Below are 26,741 nucleotides of genomic sequence, written 5' to 3' on the forward strand. Positions count from 1 at the left end.
TTAAGCCAGCTCATGATGGTTCCTTGGCAAGGACTGATATAGTGATATTCTAGAACAAAATGACATCCAAGAATTTCCCTAGCTTGGATATCCCCTTTGGTTTGTGTTATAGGTGAGCAGTCTTTGGATCTAGAACCTGGAGTTTTATTTGTGGGAATACTTGATTCATTAATTTTAAGTGCTTTGGAACTATTGATTTGGTGCTGTATCAGAAAAAAACTCTGATTCCTTACCATCCCTGCATTCACATGTGTGATACTCCTGGAGAGAACTGAGATAATTGGTGGCATCATTTGTGTTCTCTGGTAAAGCTACCACACATACAAATTCGGGCACGTTTTATAATAAGAGGATTTTAGCTGTAAGATCACATTCACTTGGAGAGTAACCCAGATCTCAGATGTTAGGAACAAATAGGATAAAGTCCAGATAAAGCTAGCTCATATGACCAGTATTCTTGAGATAGAGATATGTTTTAGATTAGTGGTGAAAGGAGGTATGGTCCATGGCCTTACATTCCTCAGAGTCCACTAAGGATCTTTGGGAGAGTGGAACCGAAAGTGTTAAGGGCTCTGTCATTCCTGCTTGTACTGAGTTTAAACTTTTTTTTTTTAAGATTTCTTTTTATTTGTTTTAGAGAGAGTACAAGCATGAGGGCCAGAGGGATTCCCAAGCAGACTTCATGCTTGGTGTGGAGGCAGTCTCGCAGGACTTGGTCTCATAACCTTGAGATCACAACCTGAGCCAAACTAAGAGTCAGACACAACCAACTACAGCACCCAGGTGCCCCACCTAGTTTAAATTTTTGAAGTTGGTGATCTAAGATTAGGAACCAAGCCAAATCATCAAGAAAAGAAACAGTAAGATTCATAATTTCTGGATGTGTCCAAAGACAGGAAAATCAATAACTAAGTGGGCCAGACTAGAGATTTGGGGAACAGAATCATGGTCTCAAAGGTCATTCCTTTTTACTTTTTTGTTTTTTGAAACATTTTATTTATTTATTTGACAGACAGAAGTCACAAGTAGGCACAGAGGCAGGCAACGAGAGAGGGGGAAGTAGGCTTCCCACTGAACAGAGCCCGATGCGGGATCATGACCTGAGCTGAAGGCAGAAGCTTTAACCCACTGAGCCACTCAGGTGCCCCGTCCTTTCCACTTTCAATAGCCACATATGTTGCAGTAGCTGTTCTGAGTAGTGGCTGTAACATATTTGTTACAGGGGATGTCTAAGAAATTAAGGTTGTATGTATTGTGATATAAGAAGATCTAAGAAATAACAACAGAGTCCCATTGTCAGTAGTTTAATAGATTTAAATAGCCTAACCTTGTACTATATTTGGCATTGTAACAGAAGATATTTAATAGCAATATGATAGCAAATTCAGAATTGTAGTCCAGATAAAATGTTACTGAACTGTGTTGTTATTCATTCTTCTTCTAGAAATGATCATATTATTGAGTATTTATCTTCAGTTTACATTAAGATGAGATGTTCTGTAAAGCTCTTTTCTGATTATAGGTAGTCTATTAAACTGAGAGTAGAATGGGCTATAGATGGTGTTTGGAAGATGAAGGTAAGAGGTGTGCATGATGTCATATGGAATTCATGTTTACTCTTTGCTGAGCGACCAACAGTGAAGAATGATTCTGTTTCTCATAGGATGTGCTTCTCTTGTTCACGGGTCATACCACGGCATATGGCATGGATGTGTGAATTTTTAGGTACATATTATATAATCTGTGAATGTTCATGGCCTCCGGTGCAAATTAACATGCAAAGCTTGTACTTAGTGGTGTTAGCAGCAGTGTGCGACAGAGCATTTCTAAATCAGTTGCATTTATTAATAAAGGTAGAGAAAAGTAATTGTGCTTATTCCTTTGTCTTATTTAGGGCTTTAACTCTCAATCTGACATCACTTTATTTCAAATGCATTGTAAGACAGGAAGAACATTGAGATAGTATCAAAACCCACTTCCTTTTATGTACAAAAATAAAGAGCTCTGACAGCAAAACTGATACTTCTAGTTGAAAATCGATAGAAACTGGCTTGATAATAGGTATACCTTTCAGCCAAATAGGAACGGAGAACAGAACTTTGAAATTCAGTCCAATATTAAAAGTAGTTTATTGATTTCCATGTAAAGTGGAAGAACTTATAAGTTCATAGTTTTGGTTCCTAATTGTCAGACAGGAAACAATGTTCAGAGAAGAGCTTTATGGAATTCCAAGCCAAGGTAAGGTGGACTAAATCCAGGAAAAAAAAGATTAAAATCAACTTTTTCTGTTGCTTTTTTGGTAGAATCATAGCTAAGCAGAGTCTCTTCCCCAAAATAAAATATAAGTATTGATGCATGAAGCAATGATAGAAGTATTATTTTTATCTTCTGGTAGAGAAAGTTTATTCAATTTTGGCCTGCTTTTAAAGAGTCTTAAGAAACAAGTTAATTATATAAAATACACCTTTTTACTTATAAGGAATTACTAATTCTTTCCAGGGGCATAATCTAACGTTAATTTAATTGCTTGTTCAAAGCTACTTTAAATTAGGAATTTGATAAATACTGTGTTTGGAGTTAATTTCCCATACCAAAGACCTGCCTGCCCTGTAATAATCATTTCTATATGTAAGTTTACTGAATGGGGATGATTATGCATAGAAATGTCTCCTTTACTTGGGAGAAAAACTCCTTTGGGCAAAGTTAACTTATGTGGAGAGCGATCTTTGAGAGAGATTTTTTTTTTTTATGTCTTGTGGTTGGTGGCTGAGTAAGAGATTTGAGCTCTGTCATGTGTTAAACATGGCTCTATTAGGACTTGGATAGGTAGGATACCCAGAAGCAAGGAAAGGTACCCAGGTATGGCCTCTTCATCTTTGATCAGGGGATTGTTTGAATGTTAATCAGTAGCTGCAGCCTGCCGAGTTTGAGGTAGACTCTCTCTACTTGGTGTGGGAAGAAGATACTTAAAACCGAAACAGTCTGTTAACTTCTGGAAATGAAATTCCTCAAAAGACAGACTATGGTGAAAGTAAAAACTCTCCCTTAGGAGAAGGATTATGGTTTAGGAAGATTATAACAGTTTTGGATACTTTAGTTGTTAATCAGTGTTTCAGCTATTAATCCTTCAACTATAGAAAAATGAGCTTCAGTTTTGTTGTTACTGCTTCATTATGTCTGATAGTATTTCTAATACTTGAGAAGGGGCCCCTTAGATGTCTTCAGGAAGAAATACAATAGTGATTATTCACTAAAGTCTTTAATTCAAAGGCATCTAATATGGATAGTCTATATCCTTTTGACCTTGTTCAGTATATTAACATTGAAATAGAAAATTCTCAGTGCTGTAATATATCTGAAAAGTAATATCTTCTGAATGTATATATTTTCAGTGGGTAGTAGTCCAGCAACCTGAAACTGCTTCAGTCAACTATGTAAAACTGGCTTTAAGTGCCTCAAGTTCTAGGGGCGTCTGGGTGCCTCAGCTGGTTAAGCGTCCAGCTCTTGATTTTGGCTCAGGTCTTGATCTTAGAGTCATGATTTCAAGCCTCAAGTTCTAAAATTTGTTTTAAATAATTTAAATAATAATAATATTTAAATAATAATAATTTTCTGAAAATAAGCTTAAAAACTACTTTTGTGCTAGGTTGCTGGGAGGTGGGAGTTGATTTTTAAGTCAAATAGTAACTGTGAGTCCTTTGATCAGAGTTTGTTAATATTTTTAGAAGTGGCTAATATTTTATGTCTATATATTTATATGAAAGCAAGCATTTTTGTTTCTAATTAGATACTAAATATGTTCCTAAATAAGGTTTTTTTTTTTTTTTTAAAATTAACATATAATGGATTTCTTGCTTTAGGGATACAGGTCTGTGAATCATCACCCTGCCACAATTCACAGCGCTCTCCATAGCACATTCTCCCCGCCCCCCCCCCCCCGCCCCGTGTCCATCACCCAGACACCCCATCCCTCCCACCCGCCTCCCCTCCAGCAACCCTCAGTTCCCTGAGATTGAGAGTGTCTCATGCCTTGTCTCCTTCGCTGGTTTCATCTAGTTTCATTTTCCCCTCCCTTCCCCTATGCTCCTTTGTCTTTCTCAAATTCCTCATATCGGTGAAGTCATGTGATAGTTGTCTAGTAAGAGAGCTTTTAAGCATTGAGCAGTCCACATTGGAGCACCAGTAGATCAGGATATAATCTTGAGACGTATTATTTAGGCCATTCATTAGATTACTTAAAAAATCAAAGAAATATCTCTGTTTAGACTGCTCACCGCACTCATTCCTTCTCTGGTACGTATGTACTGTTTGTCAAGTACTTGGGAAATATAAATAAGGTATGTCCATATCTAGTGGTACAGAAAAAGAAGCAGACAGTTAGCAAATGGCTTTAATAAGTAACAAGTGTTTATGTATCATGTTATGGCAACACTAGAGTCGGAAGTTGTTAACTTTACCTGGGTTAGTAAGTATTGTGTGAATTATAGGATATTCTAATATACTTTCTTCCATTGGGAGTATAACCTCTAAGGAAGACCGGATGTATCATGGAAAGAAAACATACATAAAGACAAGAAGGTAGAAAGGAAGCCATATGAAGATAAGTTTGGGTGGAGGGGGAAATTCGTGGAAAGAAGTGTAGGGATCAGTCTGTTCATCCTTAGTGCTAAGTCTCTGTTAGTTATAGGGTATTGCTGTGCATAAAGTGATTTCTTAGGAGAATTAATAAATGTAGTATGTATGGGTCAGAGAATAGCAACACCACTGACTTCAAGTTTTCATAGCCACATACCAAGAGGAACAAAAAAAAATTTTTAAGATTTTATTTGACAGAGAGAGAGAATGCACAAGCAGAGGGATCAGCAGGCAGGGAAACAGGTAGGGAGCCTGACACAGAACTCGATCCCAGAACCCTGGGATCGTGCCCTTTGCCTAAGGCAGACGCTTAACCAGCTGAGCCACCCAGGTGCCCCAGGAACAAAATTTTTGTTTATAGACCTTTTTCTGTTGGTTTCATCCTCTTGTCCACTTAAGATCTGAGTTACTACACTAGCTTTTCGAAATTTTAATTTCAATTTATTTTTATTATTATTTTTTTCTTTCAAGTTTTCATTTAAATTCCAGTTCATTAAATCCACTAGCTTTGACTTGTTTTTCTACTGATTATTGTTGATTGTGGTGTCTCTCCCAGTTGGATGGGGGCCCCCAAATGTGGGGCAACAATCACGTGTTAGCTGGTGGCGCTGGTGGCACTGGCAGTCAATTCACCTGAGGCAGAACGAAGGAGCTAGAAGTTTATTGAATACACACCACAAGGAGCAGCAGGCAAGACAGCAAAACAGAGACTGTCTGCACAAAGTGATAGGTGAGGGCTGTTTTTAAAGGGGAAGAGCTAAGACATACGGGGATATATGGCATCTTCCCCTTTTTTGGTAATTGTGTCTGATTATAAGTCGCCCATTGGTCAGTTAGGGCTTGTGGATATTGGTCAGATTAGGGTCCACTGGGGACCCTTCTGTATTATGCCAGGGGGCTGGGAGGAGGGGGCCCTTTTGCCTGGTTCTACATTCCATTGCTCAAGCCTGTTGCCTAAAAGCAACCTCTACATTTATGTTAGTTCAGTTTATTTCTAATCACTGGTATTTGGGCTAAAAGAGTTCATTTCCATTTCACTCTTGAAAAAATAATTTGTTCTGTGGATTTCCTTGATACAGGATGAGATTAATTGGTAACATTAATTGGTCTTATTTGGAATAAAAACAAACTGATAGTATAGAAGTGTGAGGGATGATTTTTCTCCAAGTGCCACTGTGTAAGATAGGATTATGAACAGTGTTTCAGTCCTTGTGGGACTTTGTGGGCCAACACACTGGTATCCTAGCACTAACCAGTGATCTGTGAAACCCAGGAAACATTGGAATGGAGGGAAAGCAAAAATCATGATTTCCCACTGCTTTGTGTTGATTTGAGAGCTAAAGAAATATAATGTGTCTTGCACTGAAATTGAATTTACACTGAAATTAACCTGCAACACACATACTGTCAAGAAATAAATGTCATTTGTTTTTTAAAAAGATTATAAATAGGTGCTTGATCAAGTTAAAATGCAGCATTAATGTTCATTTTTCAAACAATGTTCTATTCTTAATATCTTTATCCTTTTTAAAATGTAGCTCTAGGAAATCTTAGTTCCTTATTTTGTAACTCTATGTAACTCTAACTCTCTGTAACTCTCCATGCCTTTCCCATACACCTCCTACCCTGCATCCTCCCCTCCCCGGCCAGCTGGTTTATTCCAGACTTTTCATCACAAAGTATTCTTCTCTTCCCTCCTCTGTCTGTTATGGACTGAAACTTAAGTAAAATATAGTAAAAATGGCCCAGGGGTGTCAAATTTCTTTGAAAGTACCTAAATGTTCTCACTTTTTGTATTTATTGTGTAACAGACCGGTCTTTGGACTACATTTGAATAGTAATAGTCTAGCTGGACCACATTTAAACAGCAGTGGTTTTAAATGATTTGTTAGTCTTATAAACTATTGGGAATGCTGTTTTTCTTTAAGAAGGAAGGAGGGAAAATCTTGTATTTCTCCTTTAAAGGAAGAAAAACATAAAATGATCTTGCCCCCCCTTCTTTGAATTGAGAGTGGAAAATAACTCCACCTTCCTGAGCAAATAATGAACTATAATGATTGTTTACTAGCACTGCAGAGGCATTAGGCCAGCTCTCAGTCATTGCTCATCCTTCCTTAGAAGTAGCTACTGTTGTGGCCTCTGTCAGTATAGATTAGTTTGCCTATTTAAAATTTTTGTTAAATTATATTCAGAGGGGCGCCTGGGTAGCTCAGTGGGTTAAGCCTTGGCCTTCGGCTCAGGTCATGATCTCGGGGTCCTGAGATTGAGCCTCGCCTTGGGCTCTCTGCTCAGCAGGGGGCCTGCTTCCCCCTCTCTCTGCCTGCGTCTCTGCCTACTTGTGATTTCTCTCTCTGTCAAATAAATAAATAAAATCTTTAAATAAGTAAATAATATTCAGAAAAACGCACTTTATAAAGATTGCTGGATTTTCACAGATGGGACAGCACTGAGAACCAGCGTTCAGATCTAAGAACAAAACATTGTCAGTGCTCCGGTAGTCCTCTCTGCTCCCTTCTGGTAATAACCGTTGCCCCAAGTAACCACTGTAATAATTTCTGTTAGTGTAGATAAGACATGTCTGGGACAGAACCAGAAGCTGTTCTTGAACTTAAATCATGCCTTTGGTGGTGGTGGTGGGGGGGGGGCACAGTAATGTTTGTAAGTTTTCATCCATGTTTTTGTATATATTCAACAGATTCTTAAAACTGTGTAGTATTCTGTTTTATTAGCTATTTCCCCCAAGAGCTCTACTTATCAATTCTACCACTGGTAAACATCAGGTTATTTTTAGTATTTGCCTATTCTATTGTGAATGCTTTTGTATCTCTTTCTTTTGTGTGCTCTTTCTGACTTTGGTTAATAAGTAATAGTGTTCCATATTAAGTTGTATTTTCATAATGCCAACAGAATTGGAGTCCTTTTCATTATGAATCATTTGAATATCTCTTTATGGGTGCCTTTTCCAGTCTTTTCTGTTTTTCGTGGGTCATCTTTTCCTTAATGATTGTAGTTCTTCATATATTGCCTTATTGAATATATATCTTATAAGTAACTACTCCCTCTTTATGGCCCGTCTTTTTTACTCTGTAAAAAGTATCTTTTGAGGAATACAATTTCCCAATTTTTAATATAATCCAGTACATCCTTAAGAAAATTTCCTCTCCCACTGACATGAAAATAGTTTATTCTGGGCCATAAAACATGCCTTAACAAATTTAAAGGAATGGAAATTATCTAATGTCTGCTCTCAGATCACAGTTAAACTGGAAATCAGTAATAGAAAGATAACTGGAGGGCTCCTGGGTATCTTAGTTGGTTGTGTCTGCCTTCGGCTTGGGTAGTGCTTCTGGGGTTCTGGGATGGAGCCCCACGTCAGGCTCCCTGCTCAGCGTGGCGTCTGCTGCCCAGTCCCTGGTTTATGTGTGTGCATACTCTCCTCCTTAATAAATAAATAAAACCTTTAAAAAAAGAAAGATAACTGGAAAATAGCAAAATACATGGAGATTAAACAACGCACTCTGAATAAAAACAAGGGTCAAGGGACGCCTGGGTGGCTCAGTTGGTTAAGCGGCTGCCTTCGGCTCAGGTCATGATCCCAGCGTCCTGGGATCGAGTCCCACAACGGGCTCCTTGCTCGGCAGGGAGCCTGCTTCTCCCTCTGCCTCTAGCCTGCCACTCTGTCTGTGTGTGCTTGCGCTCTCTCTCTCTCTCTCTAACAAACAAATAAAAAATCTTTAAAAAAAAAAAAAACAACAAGGGTCAAAGAAGAAGTCTTGAAATTTTAAAATATTTTGAACTGAATGAAAATGAAAACAATGTATCAAAATTTGTGGTATGCAGTGATGAAAGCACTGATTTGCCTTTTTTAAAAAAGGAAAAAGACCTACATACACAAACTCAGGTTGAAGTAAGCCCAAAACAAGAAAACCTTTTTCACAGTACTTTAACAACTTAGATGAAATGGGATGATTTTGTAGGAAAATAGAATGCATAAAAATTGAACCCAATAGAGATAGAAGATCTAAAGAATAAGTTTTCATACAAATAGTGATATAGAAGAGCTCTCCTTCAAATGAACACCATACTTAAATGGTTTTTCAGGGAAATTCAACCATATGTGAAATGGGTCTATTTTTCATACCATACTCTAGAATAAATTCCCAAAAAATGAGGGATATAATGTAAAACATGAAACGAAGTACTTAGGGAAAGCATGTGTGAATTCCTTTTAAAACCTGAGAATAATGAAACTTTAAACTGTTTCTGGAAGTGTGTGATTTTATGCCCTGACTCAGCAAACCCACTTCTCAGAATCAATCCACAGACACACCATCAGCAATACAAAATAACATAGCTTAAACTAATGCTTCTCAAACTTGAGCATGCATGAAAATTACATGGAGCTTTTTTTTTTTTTTTTTAAGATTTTATTTATATATTTGACAGAGAGAGACAGTAAAAGAGGGAACACAAGCAGGGGAAGTGGGAAAGGGAGGAGGCTTTTTGCTGAGCGGGGAGCCTGATGAACCAAAGGCAGACACTTAAGGACTGAACCACCCAGGTGCCTCCATGGAGCTTATTTTGACACAGATTCCTGGGCCCTACCTTCAGAGTTTCTGATTCGGTGGACCTGGGCTGGGATCTAGTAATTCCATTTCCAACAGATTTTTAATTTTTAAAGATTTATTTATTTATTATTTTTTTAAAGATTTTATTTATTTGACAGAGAGAGAGAGAGAAATCACAAGTAGGCAGAGAGGTAGGCAGAGAGAGTGGGAAGCAGGCTCCCTGCTGAGCAGAGAGCCCAATGTGGGGCTCGATCCCAGGACCCTGAGATCATGACCTGAGCTGAAGGCAGAAACTTTACTGAGCCACTCAGGCACCCCAAGATTTTATTTATTTGAGAGGGAGAAGTGGGTCCTGGGAGAGCGGGAGAGGGAGGAGCAGGCTCCCTGCTGAGCAAGGAGTCCAACGTGAGGCTCTATCCCAGATCCCTGGGATCATGGGCATATGCTTAACTGAGCCACCCAGGTGCCCCTCCAACAGATTTTTTTTTTTTTTAAGATTTTATTTATTTATTTGAGAGATCACAAGTAGTCAGAGAGGCAGGCAGAGAGAGAGGGAAGCAGGCTCCCCGTGGAGCGGAGAGCCCGATGAGGGGCTCCATCCCAAGGACCCTGGGATCATGACCTGAGCTGAAGGCAGAAGCATCAACCCACTGAGCCACCCAGGCGCCTCCAACAGATTTTTTAATACTGATTGTGTTTTTCCTAGTGTAATACCTTAAGAGCCACTGGTTAAGATTGTAGTAATAAGAGCAAAAGTCCAGAAAGAACCAATATACTCATCATTCTGGTTGAAGAAATTATAGTACATCTGCACAGTGGAGTTCTGTGTATCTATGAAAAGGAATGTCGAAGATCTCTATATTCTGTTCCAGAATGTTCCCAAGGATATATTGAATATATTAAGTTTTTAAAAAATCAGTATTCTGGACAGCTTATGGTATTTGATTCTTTGCTTAAATGAGCTAAAGTATTAAAATATCTATACTGTTTTCACCAAAACAAAAACACTAGTTAAAAAACAATGGAAGGGGGGGCGCCTGGGTGGCTCAGTGGGTTAAAGCCTCTGCCTTCAGCTCGGGTCATGATCTCAGGGTCCTGGGAAGCCCCCACATCAGGCTCCCCGCTGAACACCTACTTGTGATCTCTCTTTCTCTCTCTCTCTCTCTCTCTCTCTCTCTCAAATTAATAAATAAATAAAATCTTTTAAAAATATTTTTAAGAAAGCAGTGGAAGGGTATAAATTAATATAAATGACCTCCTAAATGGGAGAATAAAGAGGTATATACAGGGGAGGGAGCTAGACTTATATGGAAGTAAGTTGTTTATCACTTTACATCATTAAAGTAAGTTTTTAAAATGTACTTTCTAGAAATATGAAACACAACAAGCTCAAGAATATGTCAAATTTGTGGCATAATGATATAAGTATGTTGTTTGGAATATATCTTAGTTATAGGAGACCAAACACCAATAAATCTTAGACTTCATTCAGTTGTCTTATTTTCAGTAATAGGTATGGTTTCTTTGAAATTAGATCTATAGTAGAAATCAAATTGATAATTACAGTAATGTTATCAGGAACCAGGATTATCAAGAAAGAAGAGAAGTGATAGAATAATAGAATCAGAAAAGTTAGGTGCCAGTCCTGTGATCTTTAATTTAGGTTGGTATCCATCCATGAATTTATTTTTCTCTTTCTAAAAGAAAGGCCTTTCTTGTTCCAGCCATTGAAAAGTCCTAGAACCAGCAGTAACCACGTAGCAGTGAGCACTCCCTATCATGCACCATGTGGTCTTTTTAACAACATTTCCAATTAAAAGACACCAGGGTCTTTGTAGAAGGGGCTGATCCAAGTTGGGCAAAAAAATATGCAAGGTTGCCTGAGACATTTCTTGTGGCATATAGTAAGGAAGCTGGATACTGCTGAAGCTGTGTTGCAGAGGTGGTTCACAACTTGAAGGGTCTTCCATAAAACCAAAAGGTTACAGTTTGAGTGCCAAATTCATAATGATTGTTTTTGATTTAAACATTCCAAATACATAAACGTCAGTGGGTTGGTGATGACACTTCAAATCAGTTTTACATACCATTACTTTACTGAGACTGCTGAAACAAATTATCACAAGCCAGGTGCCTTAAAACAACAGAAGTTTATTTTCTCCCTTTCTGGAGGCCAGAAATTTGAAATCAGGGTGTCAGCCACACTCCCTATGGCGGCTCTACGGGAGAACTCGGTTTCTCGTATCCTTCAGTTTCTGGTGGTTGCTGACTTGCTTGCCTTGTGGCCGCATCACTGCAATCTCTGCCTGTCTTCACCTTCTTTTCTGTCTGCCCTCTGTGTCATTGGATTTAGGATACTGAGATAATCCAGGATGAGCTCAAGATCCTTAACTTAATTACACCTGCCAAGACTCTTTTTCAAAATAGTGTAACATGCACAGATTCTGGGGATTAGGACATAATTTTTTGGTGGTCACTATTCATCCCATAACAACTACCCATTCATTTTGAAAATATACTGAGTTTGGGATGCCTGGGTGGCTCAGTGGGTTAAGCCGCTGCCTTCGGCCCAGGTTATGAGCTCAGGGTCCTGGGATCAAGTTCTGCCTTGGGCTCCTTGCCTGGCAGGGAGCCTGCTTTTCTCTCTGCCTCTGCTTGCCTCTGTGCCTACTGGTGTACTCTCTCCCTCTCCTTCTCTCCGACAAATAAATAAAATCTTAAAAAAAAGAAAAAGAAAAAGAAAATATACTAAGTTTGAATCTTGGCTGTGCCCCTGTCTGAGTCCTCTGGTAAACTAATTAAATTTCCTGATATGTAAAATTTAGATGATATTACAATATACAAAGAATGTATATATTTGAAATTTATGAATGAATATATGTCCTTGGTTTGAGCCTGTGTCATGCTCCCTGCTCAGTGGAGAGTCCGCTTCTCCCTCTCCTCTGGTACCCCCTGCTTGTGCTTCTTTTTCTTTCTGTCTCAAATCAATAATTAAAACGTTTTAAAAAATTAATATATGTCTTTAAAAATCTTTTCATATTTTTATTTGTGTAGAAAAATGTCAGTAAGGATGCTAAGCCAAATATATCATTTAGTTATTTCTGCGGGTAGAATTGGAAGAGTTTGGATGGGAATAGAAAGGACTTTTACCCATCTTACTTTTTTTTTTTTTTTTTTGGAAGAGCGCCCTTACTTGGGGCGCCTGGGTGGCTCAGTGGGTTAAAGCCTCTGCCTTCGACTTAGGTCATGATTCCAGGGTCCTGAGATTGAGTCCCGCATCGGGCTCTCTGATCAGCAGGGAGCCTGCTTCCCTTCCTCTCTCTCTGCCTACCTCTCTGCCTACTTTTGATCTCTGTCAAGTGAATAAATAAAATCTTTAAAAAAAAAAAGATCGCCCTTACTTGACAGAGAGAGGCACCGTGAGAGAGGGAACACAAGCAGCATGAATGGGAGAGGGATAGCCCTGAGCAGGGAGCAGGGAGCCCTATATGGGACAGGATCTCAGGACCTTGGGGTCATGGCCTTAGCTGAAGGCAGACGCTTGATGACTGAGCTACCCAGGTCCCCCACTTGTACCGTCTTAGAGGGTAGTTCAGTGAAATCCTGTTCAGATGAACCTAGCATGCTGTTAGAGGCATACGAGATAGTTACTTTTGGTTGTTCTTCCTAATAAAATTGTGTTTGAAGACAGTGTAGCCACTGGAAGTAATTATGAGACAGAAGTTTCTCACCATGTTTTTAAGCGTTTAATATTTAAAAGTTAGGACAGAGTTTAAGTTTCATAGATGTTACGAGACCTGTACTTGGCATTGAATTAGTTCTGGGAAATGTTCCTTACTGGTGGGTCCTGAAATTTTCATTTAGTTCAGCTGGCTTGAGATATGTTTATGGTTCTTTTGTTAGAAAGGGCTTTTGCCTTAAGGGGGAACGGTCCAAATAGTTTGCCCAGGTACTTAGAGATAGCTTTATTGTCTACTTTTCAGGCTGCAAAGTGCAATTCTTATATACTTTAAGAGAATTATTTTGTTTGTTTTCTGCTTATTCTCGGGTAGTATTTGAGGTGGGTTAGGAAATGTATATTTTCAGATTTCTGCAAACCATTAAAAAGAAGGAACATAGTCAAATATTAATAGTCTTTATTTTTATTATGTCCCTTTAAGAACATTGGTCAAATCAAAGACAGGAAGTAACAAGTGTTGAGAAGGATTAGAACCCTCCTACATTCCTGTGGAATTGCAAAAATGGTATAGCCATTTTGGAGAACATTTTGACGGTGCCTCAAAAAGTTAAACATAAAGTTGATGTAAGACACCCAGCAGTTCTACTTTTTTTTTTTTTTTTAAGATTTTTTTTTTTTATTTATTAATTTGACAGAGAGAAATCACAAGTAGACGGAGAGGCAGCCAGAGAGAGAGAGAGAGATAGGGAAGCAGGCTCCCTGCTGAGCAGAGAGCCTTATGCGGGACTCGATCCCAGGACCCTGAGATCATGACCTGAGCCGAAGGCAGCGGCTTAACCCACTTAGCCACCCAGGCGCCCCACCCAGCAGTTCTACTTTAAGATCTGAACCCAGAAGAATTGAAAATATATGTCCAACACAAAATCATGCTAATTAGTTTTCTTCATATCATATTTCAGAATGGCCAAAAGGGGAAATAACCCAAGTTGTCCCATCACCTAGTGAATGAACAAAATGCAGCATTCGCATACAGTGGTCTATTGTTCGATGATAAAAAGGAAGCTTCAGTATAGATCAAACTTTAAAACCTGCTCAGTGAAAAAAAGCCAGTCACAGAAGAGCTTGTATTGTCTGATTCCATTTATATGAAAGGTCTAAAATAGGCAAATTTATAGGGACATAAAGTAGATTAGTGATTGCATAGCACTAGGGGCATAGTTAGGGAAAGGGGGGGTGATAGCCAACCAGTACAGGATGTTTGTGGGTCGTGGATATTGATTCTGGTGATGGTTGCACAACTTTTAACCAAAGCCATTGAAATTTTACACTTTAGGTGAGTTGTATCTTACATAAATCTTCTATGAGTAAGCCGTTGTTTTTTTAAAATTGGTCAACATAAGTAGACAAAGGATGTGGTTTCTTTTTGCTGCTCAGTTATCTCAGGAATTATCCATCTTTATTTTTGTATTTTGTACAATATATCACACTGAATTTTTTCTTGATGTTGTACTTTATGTCAGTTCTTTCCCATATATAAACCTGATCGTAAGGGAGGGAGTGCAAAGGCAGGTATGCCAGGTGTGAGAAGTCACCTTCTTAGTATCGTCTGCTGTTGCATCCTCTTTCAAGGTTATCTGCTATGTATTCCTTTCTTAGGACTTAAAAGAATCTGTTGTAAAGCTGTTTTCCCAAACTTGTATAGTCCAGTGAACCATGCTTCTGCATTGTTACGTCAGGTAGCTACCCACCAACACACTTTATGTGGTGTGGTTAAGCTCTGTAGTTCCGCCATGAGATGCCATTTTCCTATCCGGGCCTTTCAGTCCAGTTACTGTGGAATGGAGAAGGTGTTAGGAAGCATCTAGTCTTCCAGAGTCATCACTGGCAGTAGGGATTACTGTTTTATTATTTCTGTTTTTAAGGGGTCTGAATCAGCATTTTATTTGTCACCTCTTACCATGAGTAATGCATTGCTGAACTTTACAGAACATAAAAATCTGATTGCTATTTTAGTATAGTAGGGTATAGGCTCCTGAAGGGAAAACTAACTCACATAAGGCTGAGGTTTGGGCAAGCTCTGATGAGGTCTGAGACAAGTAGTGATGAAGGAGAGAGGAATTACACCAGTGCAGATGTGCATTGCTTCCATGAGAGAAGTCCCGAAGCACCCTCTCCCACTGGTGGGCCGGAAACTGTTGGTTTAAGAGATGAAGGAATATTAAGAATTAAAGTTGTAGTAGAGTTTTTGAGGTAGAATGGCTTTACTGCCTTCATTTTAAAGATAAGGAAGACCGGGACCCATTCTGTCAGCCCAGGGCTCTTTCACTATATCATGTTGTCTTTAGATTTACGTTAAGAACCTACATACTATCCAGCAGGCTCTAGAATCTTCTCAGGTTTTATCTAACTTGATGACTCATGGTTTATATTCTGCTTCCTGTTTCAGTCAATCTATTGAAAAAATCAAAGAATGAAAAGTAATGAATACTAACACCCATCCCTTCCCCATCCTATCATCCTTCACTAGAGCTTTCTGAGGAAATAATCTGAAAAGGGAGGCTGTTTGCAGTAGAACTCCAAAAAGAAGATCCTTCCCAAAAGTGTTTGGTCACAGTTCTTAATACAGGTAGCAGCATATGATTGGGGAAGGAATGGTGCTTGATACCAACTGTGATAACCACATTATTTATTGTCATTTTTCTCTCCATTAGTATCGTCTAGACTGTCGCAGCCATCCTCTCCCCAGTCAGGCTGCCCATCACCTACCATTCCAGCAGGTAAAGTCATTTCTCCGTCACAGAAGCACAGCAAGAAGGCACTGAAGCAGGTAATCATGCTAATCTGTGTATATCGAGTCTTATCTCCTACATTATAAATTCATGATTCTAGAAGTCACTGAAAATTTCTTGAAAGGGCATTAGGTCCTTTTAAGGAGAAATCATGCAGTTTCCCAATTTGGATTTAATAATTTATGTACTTGTGTGTTTTAGGTTTGTGGTAGCTAGTCTTTTTATGGCGTTTTAAAAGCTCTTTATTTGTTCCTAATTTGCTAAGAGGTTTGTGTGCATGTTTGTGGTTTTTAAATTATGAATAGGTGTTGAACTTTTCAGGTTTGTTTCTTCAGCATTAATTGGGATGATCAGGTAGCTTTTCTCTTTAAATTTGCTAATATATAGACTTTCGTGACTAGAATTTTCTAATGTTAACATATACTTAGGTTTCAGGAATAAATTACATGTTTCTTACATATTTTTTAATATGTTATGAATTTTTCTTATTTAAGATTTTTGCTTGGATTTGCTGTTTTCTTGTATAATACTTGTACAATTTTGGAATCAGGGTGGTTATTAATAAAATAAGTTGGGTAGCTTGCTTATTTTTCTAGATTTTGGAAAACAATTAAGAAGTGCTTTCTTAACATTTCAGTTTCATCTGTTACTCATTTGATTCCTGCTTTTTAAACTAATTTTGGAAAAAATTTTTTCTTAATTTTGTATATATCTCTTAGAAAAATAGTCTATTTCATCTAACTTTAAAAAATACTTGCATAGGGGCACCTGGGTGGCTCAGTTAAAGCCTCTGCCTTCGGCTCAGGTCATGATCCCAGGGTCCTGGGATCGAGCCTCACATCGGGCTTTCTGATTGGTGGGGAGCCTGCTTCCCCCTTCCCTCTGCCTGCCTCTCTGCCTACTTGTGATCTCTGTCAAATAAATAAATAAAATCTTTAAAAAAAAAAAGAAAAGAAAAGAACATAGCGGGAAATGAGTTTGAAGAGGCAGTGAGAACCGAGTAGCCAGTTACTCCACACTTTTTTTTTCCTTCCTTTTTTGCATGATTGTCTTGAAGGTTAAAGCTTAAACTGGCAATTTAGCAAGGTCATAGATTTCCAATCTTTTTCTGAAATGTAGCTTTACTTTCTTAGATTCTGTGTCTTTTTTTTTTTTAAACCTTGTGTTAAAAAGTTGTCTTTGCATATTTTCATGACTAAACTCTAAGAAGCTAACTGTCTTCTTATTCATTCTGAATAGTTTAGTGTTGTGTTTGATATAAACTAGAAACATAAACTAGAAACATTATAGAAATGAAACTATGCTGAAATAGCCAGAAGAAACTATACTATTCCTGGAACTAGTATTTTCTGACTTCCCTTCCCGTCTCTTTACTGTGTTGCGATAAATTGCTGAGGATTTGGTCATTGTGCCAAATCTTACCGCTCTTACAGGAGATCAGAATCAAGTAATTATTTAACACCTATTGTTCAAGTGTATCATCTCTGAAATAGATGTAAGCTAAATATTTATATTTTTACATAGAGCTAATGGAAGTGGTACTCTTTTTGGTGAAGGGCTTAGAATTTTATTTCCAGAAAAGATTGGAAACCTCTAATTTTTTACTGCTACAAGTATGGAAAGTCCATGCCTTACTGGTGATTTTAAGTTCTAAAAATGGTTGTGAGTAATTCTCATATTTATACACAAGAGTAATACTGCCAAAAAATATTCCGACTCTTAAATATCATTTTGGACTTGTATTTAATTGGTCTCATTTAGGTTCTTGTTTACTTTGATATCAAGATTTCAGAGAAATTGGATGATCATCATGTTGCTCATCACTTAAACAGCAATCGTTCAATTTCTGTTATTACTAAAAAATGATTGTATTTTATTGCTTCTAATTAGTTTTCTCTTACAGGCTCTGAAACAGCAACAGCAAAAGAAGCAGCAGCAACAGCAATGCAGGCCGAGCATGTCCATCTCCTCCAGCCAGCCTCTCTCTCTGAAGACTGTCAAAGCATCCAATGACTCTGCACCCACCAAACCTGGTAGGCAGACATGGGTGTCTGTCTTTTTCCAGTGTTTCTAAGCTAATTTTCTAATTTGTATACCTTACCATTTGTTTTCAAGTTACTGGGTTTCTTTACGTAGTCTATTATTGCCAGATCATCAATATAAATCCTTTCAGGATACATGGGAAAATTTTATGCAGAATCATCATGCAGTTATGAAAAAATAAATTGGCAAAATAGGCACATTAAAATGAAATCAATGACTGACTTCCAAGATGCGTAACCCACTGATATTGGATGCCTCTAAACAGTGACCTTACAAAGTGATGTTGCCAAGACTAAACCAGACTAAACTCTTCACCAGCTCTCTGCTTTAAAGATAAAAAACTTTCAGGGCCCCTGGGTGGCTCAGTGGGTTAAAGCCTCTGCCTTCGGCGCAGCTCATGATCCCAGGGTCATGGGATCGAGCCTCACATCGGGCTCTCTGCTCAGCGGGGAGCCTACTTCTTCTTCTCTCTCTGCCTGCCTCCCTGCCTACTTGTGATCTCTCTCTCTCTCTCTCTCTCTCTCTCTCTCTGTCAAATAAATAAATAAATAAATAAAATCTTGGGGCGGGGGGGAAAGACGCAAGTAATCTCTAAAAAGAAAATGATAAAGCTCTTGGGGGAAAAAAAAAAAAAAGATAAAAAGCTTTCCTAAGAACATAGGCTACATTTGCGTTTCCATTAGCTAGAAACACAGGCCTTTGGATTTTTGTTGTTGTTTTGTTTTGTTTTTCATCTAACCCCCAGATTTTGTATTATATTATCCATGCATTTTTATCCTAGCTGGTTAGATGGGCCTGCCAAATTTAAACGGCATCTTGCAGAACTTTGCATTTTTGTTAGGAGGGAAGTTTAACACCAGAAGCAAATAATGTGTTGGGAGAAGGAAGTGATTTTATTTTACTTTTTAACTCTGAATTTGCAGACTCAAAACACATTTGCAGGGTCACATTGCATCACACATAACTCCTTTCAGTTTGTGTTGAATGATTTGTTCGATTGGTTTTTATCTATAACCTCAGTGTCACCAGTCTCTGATGTATCTTTTCTCTTAGCAGTCTGGGAAGGAAAGCCGTCTGATGGGCAGTCAAGCAGCCCTCAGAACTCCAACTCCAGCTATTCGTGTTCCGTTCAAGTGGAAAATCCCTTGCTAGGCTTGGGGAAGAAGTCATTCCAGAGGTCTGACAGGCTCCACACAAGTAAGTTAATTTACAAACTTTTGGTTCTGCATCTTAATTTGTCAACTCCGTGTTTGAAATTCATCAGCTCTTTTGTGGGGTTTGGTTCTTTTTCTGGCAGTAGGTTGTTTTGTCTGGCATTATTTATGCCTTACTTCTGTGCACAGAAAAGGAGAAGGACTCATAATGAAACATGGTAAACTGACCCTTTTTTCCTGCTCCCTTTGAAATCCCACTGAGATGGGAATATGGAAATACAAAAGATCAGATTCATAAGAGTGAAGAAAACAAGGAGACAACAGATCAGGAAGCACAAGCAGTGTCAAGAAACTCTGATGGGAACTGGATGCCGAGCAGCTGATGTCAATAACAAGCAAGCTAACTAAGGCTGCAGAACACCAGAAAGAGTCAAGAATAGGAGACCTCGTATATCGTAGTGGGGAAGGGTGAAGTCCAGGTTTGAAAAGTGGAACCTTTTTTGAAGGTTAATAGGAAGCAGTTTGATGCCTCACCCTGGCAGGAGATAAGTGGTTTATTTTATTTTATTTTTTTAAAGACTTTATTTATTTATTTGACAAACAGAGATCACAAGTAGGCCGAGAAGCAGGCAGAGAGAGAAGGAAGCAGGCTCCCTGCTGCGCAGAGAGCCCGATGTGGGGCTTGATCCCAGGACCCTGGGATCATGACCTGAGCCGAAGGCAGAGGCTTTAACCCACCGAGCCACCCAGGTGCCCCAAGTGGTTTATTTTTGAGGTGACATTCAACCGTACAGACTTCAAACTCAGAGATACCACTCATGGCTAATGGCAGATAATGAGACAGTGTACTGAAATCAGGGAAATCAAGAAAAATATAAATACCAATAGTGATCTTTCTGCTTGGCTTCCAGAATGCTAGTAGTAAGGCATATTTCTCTCACTACAGCTTCCTTACAGCCCCAGCTGTGTTCCAGCAGCAGACGGGTGGATTGGTGGCTTAAGAAATTGAATAGCCTTGGGCGCCTGGGTGGCTCAGTGGGTTGGGCCGCTGCCTTCGGCTCAGGTCATGATCTCAGGGTCCTGGGATCGAGTCCCGCATCGGGCTCTCTGCTCAGCGGGGAGCCTGCTTCCCTCTCTCTCTCTGCCTGCCTCTCCATCTACTTGTGATTTCTCTCTGTCAAATAAATAAATAAAATCTTAAAAAAAAAAAAAAAAAAAGAAAGAAATTGAATAGCCTTAGGGCATCTGGGTGGCTCAGGTCTTGATCCCAGGGTCCTGGAATTGAGCCCCCGCATTGGACTCCACGTTCAGCGAGGAGCCTGCTTCTCCGTCTCCCTGCTTCTCCCCTTACTTGTGCTCTCTCTCTCTGCCAAATAAATAAATACGATCTTTAAAAAAAAAAAAAAAAAAAAGAATAGCCTACAGAAAAACATCTGAAGGCAAATTTATAGATTCCCAGCTAAATAGAAATCATCTTGGTCACACTTCTGGGAAGCACACAATTCTGTAAGACTCACCTATCTACCCACAATTTTGAGTCAGCCCTTTTAATGCCTTTCCATTGTGATTATTTATGATTACCTTTGAAGAAGACCTCCATCATGAGACACAGAATCTGAAGTCCAGATTCAGAAGAAACAGGCAATTCCAGAAGATTTAAAACAAATAACTTCAAAAACTGTAATACCCACAGAAAGATATAAAAGATGATACTGCATCCATGAAAGAACAGACTGCAGTTTTAAAAACTGAAAAATAAGCAAAGAGTTCCAGGGTATTAATAAGAAAGTAACCGAAATAAAATGTAATAATAGATGGAGCACCTGGGTGGCTCAGCTCAGGTCATGATCCCAGGGTCCTGGGATCAAGCCCACGGGGAGCCTGCTTCTCCCTCTCCCTCTGTCTGCTTTTCCCCCTCCTTGTGCTCTCTCTCTCTGACAAATAAATAAAATTTAAAAAAATGGTAGGACCATCAGAAAGAACAGAAATTGAAAGAGGGGTTGAGATAATAAGAGAAATAATAAAATTCCAGAGAATTGAAAGCCACAGATTCCCAAGATGAAAGTTCGTAATTGGTGTCAAGAAACATGAATAAAGGGCGCCTGGGTGGCTTAGTGGGTTAAGCCTCTGCCTTACGCTCAGATCATGATCTCAGAGTCCTGGGATCAAGCCCTGCATCAGGCTCTCTGCTCAGCGGGGGAGCCTGTTTACCCCCTCTCTCTTTGCCTATCTCTGCCTACCTGTGATCTCTTTCTCTCTGTCAAATAAAGAAAATCTTAAAGAAAGAAAGAAAGAAACATGAATAAAAGGAAACCTGTTCCAAGGGAATTCTTTCAAATTTTAAAACACCCAGGATAATGAGAAGATTCCAAAAAAGCAACTAAAGAAAAAGAAAATATTTCATATACAGAGATGCAAGAATTGGGATGATCAACATCTCGGTAGCAGAATAGAGGCTCAAAATGTGCAGCAATGCTGACAAAATTCATAGGATTAGTTTATACCAGACCCATTTATAGGTTCCAGCCCCTTCCAAGCTGTTAAGTGTGACAACAGAATTAATAATATTTTCAGACTGTGCTTTTTTTTGTTTGTTTTTATGAAATTATTTATTAAAAAATAAGAGGGTACCTGGGGTGGCTCAGTGGGTTAAGCCTCCGCCTTCGGCTCAGGTCATGGTCTCAGGGTCCTGGGATCGAGCCCTGCATCGGGCTCTCTGCTTAGCAGGGAGCCTGCTTCCTCCTCTCTCTCCACTTGTCTCTGCCTACTTACGATCTGTATGTCAAATAAATAAATAAAATCTTAAAAAACAAACAAACAAAAAAAGCCGCCTGGTGGCTCAATGAAGTTAAGCATCTTACTCTTGATTTCAGTTCAGGTCATAGTCTCAGGGCCATGAGATCAAACTCTGGGTTTGACATATTAGTATACATTCTGTAAGTATGTAATTTATTAATATTTTTAATCTTTGGTAGTGGAATTGATGATCAAAGGGTATGCTTAGTTTATGGCAGATACTGCCTCTAACAAAAATGCACCATTTTATAATCCACCCAGAAGCAAACCAACTTTTACAAGGAAGTTGTCTGGCTGCTGGAAGGGGGCAGTAAGGCAAAGAAGCTGGTACCTCCAGCAGGTTGTAGACTAGGTTCTTTAATTGTGCCTGGTAATCTTTCAATTATTTCCTTTCCTGCCTTACCTGTCACTTAAGCATGTTCTTGGGGAGCAGGAACAAATTCAATAGGTCCTGCTCTCTGCAGGCGCCAGGGTACCTGAGCCACACAGCTCCTGCGGGACCAGAAATGCCTCTACATCCACAAATATAGCATAATTTTCCAAAAGCACTATAATTAAAATTTAAATCAGTCCCAGAAAGGCAAGTTTGGATTTCAAGAATTCTTTGGGATGCCTAGGTGACCCGGTCGTTAGGCATGTGCCTTTAGCTCAGGTCATGGTCCCAGAGTCCTAGGATCGAGCCCTGTGTTGGGCTCCGCGCTCCTCGGGAAGTCTGCTTCTCCCTCTCCCACTGCCCCGCTGTGTTCCCTCTCTCGCTGTCTCTCTCTGTGAAATAAATAAATTAATTAAAAAAATATTTCTCCTTTTTGTTTTTTTTTTAAGATTTTATTATTTTTAACCAATTTCTGTACCCAACTTGGTCTTGAACTCACAACCTTGAGATTTAGAGTCACACGCTCCACTGACTGAGCCAGCCATGTACTTCCAGATTTCAAGAATTCTTTCTTATTTTTTATTTTGCTTATTATTTTAATATTTTATTTATTTATTTGGCAGACAGAGATCACAAGTATGCAGAGAGGCAGGGAGTCCGATGCGGGGCTCTATCCCAGGACCCTGAGATCATGGCCTGAGCCGAAGGCAGAGGCCCAATCCCCTGAGCCACCCAGGTCCCCTTATTTTTTTTTTTTTTTAAGTATTTATTTATTTATTTCAGAGAGAGGTGGGGGAAGAGGGAGCGAGGGTGGGAGGGGGCAAGTGAGTGAGCAAGAACCTGCACAAGAAGGCAGGGCAGAGGAAGAGGAAGAGAATCTCAAGCAGACTCCCCACTGAGCTCACAGACCAACTCAGGGGTTGACAGAGAAGAGATCACAAGTAGGCAGAGAGTCAGGCAGAGACAGAGAAGCAGGCTCCCTGCTGAGCAAAGAGCTGGATGCAGGGGCTCGATCCCAGGATCCTGAGATCATGACCTGAGCTGAAGGCAGCAGCTTAACCCACTGAGCCATCCAGGCGCCCTCATCTTTTTTTTTAATTAAAGTTTGATTCCGATGTGGATATACAGAATGAATGCACAAATAGTGAAAACTGTTCAAGGATTGCTGACACTATCATTTCATCAGTCATATGGGAGAGCAGAACTAGGGTGCTATTCTCATTCCCTGGAACCTTTGTAGAATTGTTCATGCAAATAAAAAATGATAACCACCTATGGGTGGGTGTGTAATTAAATGAATCATGCTGCATGTATAGTGCAGCTTTTTAAAAAGAAAGAGATAGGGCACCTGGGTGGCTCATTGGGTTAGAGCCTCTGCCGTTGGTTCAGGTCATGATCACGGGATACTGGGATCGAGCCCAGCATCGGGCTCTCTGCTCAGCAGGGAGCCTGCTTCCCCTTCTCTCTCTCTGCCTATTAAAGAGGGCACTTGATGTTATGAGCACTGGGTGTTGTATGCAATTGATGAATCACTAAATTCTACCTCTGAAACTGATAATCCAGTATGTTAATTAAATTGAATTTAAATAAAAAATTTAAAGATACATATTGGGATTTGGGAGCACCTGACTGGTTCGGTGTATGGAGTATGTGATTCTTGGTCTCAGGGTTGTGGGTTTAAGCCTCACAGTGGGTGTAGAGATTACTTAATAATGAGATCTTTAGGGGTACCTGGGTGGCTCAGTGGTTTAAGCCTCTGCCTTCGGCTCAGGTCATGGTCCCAGGGTCCTGGGATCGAGCCCCGCATTGGCCTCTCTGCTCTGCAGGGAGCCTGCTTCTTCCTCTCTCTCTGCCTGCCTCTCTGCGTACTTGTGATCTCTGTCAAGTAAATAAATAAAATCTTAAAAGAAAAATAAGGTCTTTAGAAAATATGTATGTATTTTATGTTTGTGTTATGAACCCTTAACTTAAATACTTAGTAGTCAGAGTTCATGCTGTTTATGATGGCTCTTCCTCTATACAGTGATAAAAACAGTCCGAAGCCCCAGTGCTGGGTTCGAATTCCTGCACTCTAACTTAGCAGTACAATTTTGGGCAAGTTACCAGGTCTGAGCCTCATTTTCTTGATCTGTGAAATGTACAGTAGTAGCGTCTCACTTCCTAGGGTTATGTGAAAAATAAGTGAGTGAACACCTATCAGTGTTTAGAATAATGCCCGGCACTAGTGAAGCTTCTAGAAGTGGTTAGTGCTGCTGTTACTGATCATTATGTGGAATTTACTGAGACCTGATTGTTTTCATTCCTGATTATTTTATCCCCATTTTTACAGTCACATGCTTTATTTCTTTAATCATTTCATTCTGCACTGTTCAGTATTTTATGTTTGACAGTTTCAGTGGTAGCAGTACTTTTAGGACTAAACCTTTTATTTTTGGTTTCTATTGACTCTGCCATGGTAGAATGTCTGGTGGTTTGTCAGGGCAGTCTCTGTGTGAGATAGTGCTGGATTTTAATTGTAAGATCCTATGGGCCTAACTTAAGGGAAATTCTTTCCTCTTAGGAGAGATTACTTTTGTTTCACCTTCAACCAGGAGCAGAGGTTATCCACATCCAGGATTGTGTAGCTTTGTGCATGTATTTCTAAACATGAAATTTCTGGATCTTAGATTCCTTGCAATTAAATTTTGCCATCTGTTATAAATTTTCTTCCAGTAAGATTATATTAATTTGGGACACATCAGCAGTATTTGATAATTGTCTTTGCTTTTTCTGTGTGTAGCTTCATCATTATATTGCAGTATCTGCCATTTTGATAGACAAAAGTGTTCATTGGTTTAATGGGCATTTAAAAAAATTTTGGGGGCTTGGGTGGCTCAGTGAGTTAAAGCCTCTGCCTTCGACTCACGTCATGATCTTAGGGGCCTGGGATCGAGCCCTGCATCGGGCTCTCTGCACAGTGGGGAGCCTGCTTCTCCCCCTACCCCCTCCGCCCGCCTTTCTGTGTACTTGTGATCTCTGTCTGTTGAATAAATAAATAAAATCCTCAAAAAAAAAAATACTAATGCTGTAGGATTTGTTTATGGTTAGCCAACTATTAATTACCTGTGCTCATTTTTCTCATGGTAATATTTCTTTTCCATGTTGATTTATAGATGCCCTTTAACTTTTTAAAAAATATCTACCAGTCTGTTTATTAATTTAAAGTAAGCTTTATGCTTAGTGTGGGGCTTGAACTCAACAACCCAGAGATGAAGAGTCTCATGTTCTACCAACTGAGTCAGCCAGGCACCCCATGTGGATGCACATTTATTAATTTATTTTTAAAAATTTTATTTATTTATTTGAGAGAGAGGCAGAAAGAGAGAGTGTACAAGCCACGGTGGGGTGGGGGAAGCACAGAGGGAGAGGGAGAAGCAGACCTCCCACTGAGCAGGGAGTGCATGTGGGGCTCTGTCCCAGGACTTTGAGATCATCACCTGAGCTGAAGACAGACACTTAACCTACTGAACCACCCAGGTGCCCCTAGATGCATGCATGCATGCATTTATTCATTGATTTATTTATTTATTTATTTATTTATTTGGCAGATAACAAGTAGGCAGAGAGGCAGGCTGAGAGAGAGAGGGGAGGAAGCAGGCTCCCTGCTGAGCAGAGAGCCCTGTGCAGGGCTAGATCCCAGGACCCTGAGATCATGACTTGAGCCGAAGGCAGAGGCTTTAACCCACTGAACCACCCAGGCACCCCTAGATGCACTTTTTTTTTTTTTTAAGATTTTATTTATTTATTTGACAGAGAGAAATCACAAGTACACTGAGAGGCAGGCAGAGAGAGAGAGAGAAGGAAGCAAGCTCCCTGCTGAGCAGAGAGCCCAATGCGGGACTCGATCCCAGGACCCTGAGATCACGACCCGAGCCGAAAGCAGTGGCTTAACCCACTGAGCCACCCAGGCGCCCCCTTAGTTGCACTTTTAATATGAAGAATTGTAAAGTTTTGTCAGGATTTGCAAATGTTTTTGGCAAGTTAGTCTTTTGTTTATAATATTTTTTGTCATGACTGTAACCTTTTGATAGTGACCAGGTTTCTTGAAACCACTAAGCTCTACAGTTATAACATTTTTAGGTAATCAGAATTAAAATTGATGAAAAAATTCCGATGTCAAAGGAAAACAGATCTCAGGATGATATATATAGATTTGAATTTTTCTGTATTTCTTTTTTTAAATATTTTTATTTACTTATTTGACAGACAGAGATCACCAGTAGGCAGAGAGGCAGGCAGAGAGAGAGGAGGAAGCAGGCTCCCCGCTGAGCAGAGAGCCTGATGTTGGACTGGATCCCAGGACCCTGAGATCATGACCTGAGCCGGAGGCAGAGGTCCTAACTCGCTGAGCTACCCAGGCGCCTCTGGATTTTTTTTGATAATTTTGTGTATGTGTCATGCCTTGCTTTTGTTCGTCTTAGAAGAAATTTCTAGGGCGCCTGGGTGGCTCAGTGGGTTAAGCCGCTGCCTTCGGCTCAGGTCATGATCTCAGGGTCCTGGGATCGAGTCCCGCATCGGGCTCTCTGCTCGGCAGGGAGCCTGCTTCCTCCTCTCTCTCTCTGCCTGCCTCTCTGCCTACTTGTAATCTCTCTCTCTGTCAAATAAATAAATAAAATCTTAAAAAAAAAAAAAAGAAGAAGAAATTTCTAAAACCCTTTTAAGTGT

General features: G+C 39.6%; 1 protein-coding gene and 1 long non-coding RNA gene across 7 annotated transcripts in view; both read left to right on the top strand.

The window, feature by feature from the left end:
- Window positions 1–26,741, top strand: part of ASXL2 (ASXL transcriptional regulator 2) — a 130,653-nt gene that overhangs the window by 84,960 nt on the left and 18,952 nt on the right. For 3 of the 6 annotated variants that reach the window (XM_032353110.1, XM_032353112.1, XM_032353116.1), the window contains 3 exons: window positions 15,594–15,709; window positions 17,575–17,704; window positions 18,768–18,911. In XM_032353110.1, the coding sequence (XP_032209001.1) occupies window positions 15,594–15,709; window positions 17,575–17,704; window positions 18,768–18,911 (390 nt within the window). Of the gene's footprint in view, window positions 1–1,112; window positions 2,239–15,409; window positions 15,509–15,593; window positions 15,710–17,574; window positions 17,705–18,767; window positions 18,912–26,741 lie in introns of those variants that run through there. The other 3 variants (XM_032353115.1, XM_032353113.1, XM_032353111.1) reach the window with 3 other exon arrangements.
- LOC116596094 lies at window positions 3,948–11,120 on the top strand. Its single transcript, XR_004287997.1, has 4 exons — window positions 3,948–4,542; window positions 9,543–9,548; window positions 10,954–10,960; window positions 11,109–11,120. It is a non-coding gene; the product is annotated as an uncharacterized LOC116596094 (long non-coding RNA).

The sequence above is a fragment of the Mustela erminea genome, chromosome 7 (assembly GCF_009829155.1).
Source record: "Mustela erminea isolate mMusErm1 chromosome 7, mMusErm1.Pri, whole genome shotgun sequence".
Classification (NCBI taxonomy): Eukaryota; Metazoa; Chordata; class Mammalia; order Carnivora; family Mustelidae; genus Mustela; species Mustela erminea.